At 41.4% G+C, this 6,109-nt stretch overlaps 1 protein-coding gene across 1 annotated transcript; it reads left to right on the forward strand.

Moving 5' to 3' along the window:
* Positions 1-399: 399 nt before the first annotated feature.
* On the forward strand, positions 400-4,093 carry LOC123103696 (plant UBX domain-containing protein 2). Its single transcript, XM_044525362.1, has 3 exons — positions 400-1,369; positions 2,766-3,044; positions 3,521-4,093. The coding sequence occupies exons 1-3, from the start codon at positions 428-430 to the stop codon at positions 3,764-3,766; spliced, it is 1,467 nt and encodes a 488-aa protein (XP_044381297.1). The 5' UTR covers positions 400-427; the 3' UTR covers positions 3,767-4,093.
* Positions 4,094-6,109: the final 2,016 nt, after the last annotated feature.

A 6,109-nucleotide genomic window follows, 5' to 3' on the forward strand; every position in this document is an offset into this window, starting at 1 on the left:
TGTTATTTCACACAACTTTTTGGTCCAAATGCTAAGAAAGACCGGTGATAAACAAAAAAAATCTAAAAATACCATTTAAAAAGCCAAAAACGCGTGATTTTTTTTTAAAAAATCCTAAAGGAGGGCCCATAGCACGACGCGTGGCGGCGGTTGAGACCGTGCCTGACGCGTTCTTAACTCACCCAAATAATCATTGGAAGACTCTCGAAGAAGCGCTCGCCAACTAGTTGCTCTCCTGCGTAGGAGCACCCTTGCTTGATCGGCTGCCATTTCATAACTCAGGCTGCATGGGTGGCCACACAGTATAGCCGCCCCGATGGGCCATGGTGGCTGGCCCTCTGCACGAAGTGATCGTTACTTGCTTGCCTTTGCGGCCCGGCCCACTCGGCGAAGATGCCTTGGCAGCGAAGTACCATACCATTCCCGGATGCCGGCTTCATTTCCCAGCTGGATCTCCACCTCCGTAGTTCTTCCTTCTTTATCAATTTGCGCCCGTCGCGTTGCTTCTTCCCCTCGAACGAACCCCGCGGAGGCAACCAAGTCTACTCCCCGTCCACGCCAATCCTCCACCTCCTCCGCCGCCTGCACCTCGTCGCCGCCGGCCTCCATGATGAAGGACAAGATGAAGGATCTCATGAAGAAGGTCACCTCCTCCTCCGCCCCGTCCTTCAAGGGCCCCTCCCACGTCCTCGGCTCCGGCCCTCCCCCCTCCGCCTCCGCCTCCTCCTCCCGCCCCTCAAACCCTAACCCTAACCCCAGGCCCGCCCCCAAGCAGCAGCCCCCGCGCCCATCCGCCCCCTCCGAATTCACCCCCTTCACCGCCGTCATCTCCTCCTCCTCCTCCCGCCGCCTAGATGCCAACGGCGGCGACACCGTCGCGTGCCCCAGCTGCGGCGACGCCTTCTCCTCCGAGCACGCCGTCTCGGAGCACCTCGACGGCTGCCTCGCGTCGGCCGGCGGCGCCCGCGCCCGCGCGGCCACGTACCTCTCCGGCAACCCGCCCGCTGCGGCCGTCGAGGTCGTGAAGAAGCTTCTCGGCAACCTGCTCAAGGAGCCCGGCAACGACAAGTACAGGAGGGTCAGGCTCGGTAACCCTAGGATCAAGGAGGCCGTGGCGGACAGGGAGGGCGGGCTTGAGCTCCTCGAGGCGGTCGGGTTCACGATCGGGGATGAGAGCGGGGAGCTCTTTGCCGTGATGGACGAGACTCCTGCGGAAGCGAGGCTTAGCGGGATCAGGCAGGCTGTGCTCCTACTTGAGAGGTCCCATCCTTCGGCACCGCTACCGACGCTGTCCGGGTCTGAGTCCAAAGAGAGCTGCCGCAGCGGAGTCGATGAGCAAAAGGAGGTTAACAAGATTGTTGATCGTCAGGTGAGCAGGCGTCTAATTCAATGTACTCCATCAATTGGTTATGTGAATGATCATATTTTGGTCAATGAATTGAACTGCATGGATAGTTTGGTTTGTCCACACTCTGATATTCTGGGTATGCTCATGCAACATCTTTACTCGTGAGAAATAGATTTTGTTTGAACTTGGTGATGAGTAAAAATGACTGAATATTGATGTTCTTACACCAATAGATCATAAAAATGTGGTGCCATTTCTGTGAGGTCAGTGCATAAATTCTGCGGTCATGTTCATATATAGGTATGTCTTAACAATGTGGTGCCATTTCCATGAGATATTGTGGAATCCCAGAAAACTTGCAGTCTATATTACTCCACAGTTTTGATAAAGCACATTTAGACGTGCCCTAGACAAGTTGGAGGTCAGAATGCAGGAAACTAAGTAGTTTGTAAAATGTGATACTTCCTTTTGCTGAACACTTCTATATTCATGTTTGAGTTTTGGCCTGTCTTTTATATTGTCGTGCACTTCTACATTCATGTTTGAGCTTTAGCCTGTCTTTTATATTGTCGTACACTTCTGCATTCATGTTTTGAGTTTTGGCCTGTCTTTTGAATTGTTGTACACAGTACACTTTACCCTATGATATTTAGTTCATACATAAATTAAGTTATTTCTATGTTCTGAACATTGTAGCATTTTGTCAATGTTGTTACTTTTTGCTACAAAGTATGTGGAATGGTATCTTTATGATGTTCCTGTTTGAGATAACACTACATGTTGTCTCTATCGTGTAAGACAAATGCTACAAAAAAATGCATTTTATTCAGTTGTCCAATGATAAAATGTATATTTAAAAAATTGTAGAGCAATTAGTTCTAATGAAACATTGGAACTTGGTCCCTGATTATATATCAGATGCAGATATTCGGATTTTGTTTTTGAATCTGATCTTACTTGCGGGGATGGACGTATCACGTATGGGTTCAGGTAAAACTGTTGCAACTTCTGATTGAAGAAGCTAAATTGACATGTCACAGCTCCCAGCCTGTACTTCCAATAAGATGCATATCATGGTATTGGGATATATCAGTGTCTGATACATATGTGCATAAGTTGGCGGGGATATATCAGTGTCTGATATAATATATGTGCATCAGTTGGCAGAAATGTCAGATCCTCAACTGTGTTTCACCACTTGTTTTATTTTATTTTCCTCAACATGTTGAATTTAGTAACTACTGTAAGGATATTTCTTGTCAAACCTGAAATTTAGCATATATACGACTATATGTGCTCTGATGCCTCCTTTTTCTGTTATGTTGTGCAATTGATTGTCAATTTTGCAGTTTGCTGTTGATCCCATTTATATCTCCTTAGAAACGTAATTTATTGAAGTTCCATGATAACTTCACAGATTCGGGTATTCTTCAATGTCCCTGGAAGTTCTGTTGCAGAAATTGATACACCGGATTCTTTCTACAAACTTAGTGGCGAGGAGGTAAGGAATGAGGCAAAGATGAGGAGGGAAAGGCTGGAACAATCTCGGTTGCTAATTCCAAAGTCATATAAGGAGAAGCAGGCACTGGCTGCTCGACAGAAGTACAAACAAGCTGTCATCCGAGTTCAGTTTCCTGATGGAGTAATTCTCCAGGGTGTATTCCTTCCATCGGAAGCTACTGGTTCACTATATGAGGTACTTCTGCCCTCTATGCTTGTTCGTCCATATGATTTTGTCCCATTGAGTATCATCTGTATATCTCGCAATCCAGAATGAGGTGGTGAATCTTTTGGTATTTGATTCCACTCTAGGACTTGTACACTTGTCATATACACTGTATTCTGGCTACTGATTATTTGTCAATTGGCATGAACACTCCCAAGTGTAATTCTGGAGTTTGGCTTATGGGCCACTGGCGAAGCTGTAAATAACAGTCTTTATGTATGTGGAAGGCATGAAGTTGTTCCCATGCCTATGTTGTTACCTGGGCTATCCAATGTTATTTTACTCCCTCTGTTTCATAATTCTTGTCGTGGTTTTAGAACTAAAACCATGACAAGAATTATGGAACGAAGGAAGTAGTGTTTAAAGCTATATTCTCCTAGCATTGCGTATTCACTTCATTACTGGTTTTGTAGCATTTGGTTAATCTGCTGCTTTCCCTGATGCAGTTTGTCGCGGACGCTTTGAAGCAGCCAGGTTTGGAATTTGATCTTATCTGTCCAGCTGTTCCTAGGTCACGTGTGCTACCACATTCTCCAAATACAGGAGAGCGGGCACGCACGTTGCAAGATGAAGGCCTAGTACCTTCTGCTCTCCTCAAATTCAAGCCCAATGAGACTGATTCTGTTGTGTTCACCGGCTTGCTTGACAAGCTTCTGGAGGCTAGTGAACCACTTACAGCTGCATCCTCTTGATTGTTGGAGTTCGGGCCTACATTCTCCCCTCAAATCTTCTGTTACATTGGACTTCATACTGTTGTAACTCAGTCACAGGGATATGTCATCTGCATACTCGATAGGTTGATCGATAGTCTGGTACATAGATTGCTTGGCGATTGCCATACTTTACATGGTAAAACCCAATAATTCATCAGTCGCACCGTCAACTGTACCTGAGCGATGAGTGAGCTATACAATGTGTACAATGCATTAACTTCCGATTTTGCATTTGATACTAGAACTATCGTTAATTCAGTATCCCGTCTATTGTTAGGTTTATACAGTTTGTTGGCTTGAAATGCATGTGCTGCCTTCGCTGCCGAAGATTTTCTTCAATTGAATATTGGACTGTTATGTGAATATTGATTAGTATATCACTTATGTTTTTTTTTTGAGAAAAGTATATCACTTCTGTTACATGTCACAGAAGGCATGCTATGAGAACATTGTTCTTCGTGTAAGACTATTGGTATAAGACAACCCTTTGTAGCTATTGGAAAATCATCAGATTCGAAAATAGATAGAAGAAATCCTTGAGAAGTAGTATGATTTTCGTAAGTACCCTGCTTATGCTGATATTAGTATCCGATGTAAAAGGAAGGAAATTTTGTCCCAGAACAACCATTGCAATGGCAGCGGTAAAAAACCTACAATGTTTATAGGAAATATTACAGTGTATTTCTCTGGTGAAACATATCATTTTGATTTATTTGACCATTTGTATCCATTCTGAAATTATACCACGTCTCAAAACAGACGGACACGTCAAAGCGCACCTTCACATTCTAGTTTATTTTAATATACGACGAACAATTCTACAATACATGGTGACCATTTTTCAAGAATGCCGTTAACATTTTCAAACACAGGGTGACTATTTTTTAAATATGGGAAGGACATTTATACACATGAATGTCACTATATTTTATATTCTGTAATATGTTTTCCATTTTGTAACTATTTTCATATATTTTTATTCTTGTAAATCTACGAAATAAGAAAAAAAATGAAGAAAAGAACCCTGCAAAGCCATAAATGGGTCAGTCCGCCATTGCACAGTGTGTGCGGCTCACTCTATTCCGCGCGCAACGCATGACATAGGAGGTCTTGTTCCTTGCCACCACCAGCGAAGCGTCAATGCTTCGGATTACGGGGAATTTTGTAGGATTCTTATTCTTATGCCTCCTTTAGTTTAGTGTAATTTTGTAGCAATTTTAAAGGATATAAATTTTGTAGGAAAAGTTTCTCTGGAGCCCTTTGGATCTTAGGAATGGATTCCTATTTCTATGTAGGATAAGAACCAATCCTTCACATTTAAAAGAAAACATCAGCCTAAACCTAATGAAAAAAAATATTATTTCCTATGAACCAAGTGGCATCTCTTTCTCTATAAAAATTGAGATACATGTCATCTCATTTTCTATTCCTATGATATTACTATTATATTAGCCAAAGGAGGCCTTAATATTTTTCTTTAAGGAATGCCTTTGGATTGAAGTAATAGTGGCACCCAAATTCCTTTGAAATTGTATACCTATACCTCAAATTCATAGGAGTTGAACTTCCACTTCAACCTTAATTTCATAGACTCGATCGCATTGGATCGAGGCATTTTTTTCCTGTGTTTCATCCAAACAACTATTACTGCAGTTTTCCCATGTTTTGCTAATGTCTACTATTTTGCAGTGTCAATCCTATCAGATGCCGATGTTTTTCATATTCCTATGTTCCATAGCGATGAGATCCAAACAGGGTGAGCTCCTATTTGCCGCTGACCCATTCTTCCCGTGGGCTGTTTTTCTTTCTTTTTTTCTCTTCATTTTTTTTAAAAAACTGACTGTTATTTTTAGGAGCTAGATATTTGAAACGCTAATAAAAATAGAAACGTATATTTTAGAAAAATATTCAGTATGTATTTATATAAATGTTCAGTGTATAGTAAAAAAAAGCTCACCGTGTATTAAAAAAATGTTCGATCTATAAATAAAAGTTCATTGTATGCTAACAAATGTTCGATGTATACAAAAAATATTCATCGTATATAATAAAAAAAATTCAGTGTATATTTTTAAAAATTCACCATCTATTAAAAAATGTTTGTATACAACAAAAATGTTCATCGTATATCATAAAAACGTTCAGTGTGTATATGTAAAATGTTCACCTTATACTAAGCAATGTTCATTGTGCATTTAAAAAAATATTCACCGTACATTAGAAAAAAAAAGTTAACCGTATATTGTGAAAGGTAAAAAAAGAGACATTTTGCAAAAATAAAAAAATAAAACGAAAAAAGAAAAATAAAAAGAGAAAGTAAAA

This window comes from Triticum aestivum, chromosome 5A (genome assembly GCF_018294505.1).
Source record: "Triticum aestivum cultivar Chinese Spring chromosome 5A, IWGSC CS RefSeq v2.1, whole genome shotgun sequence".
In the NCBI taxonomy this organism is placed as follows: Eukaryota; Viridiplantae; Streptophyta; class Magnoliopsida; order Poales; family Poaceae; genus Triticum; species Triticum aestivum.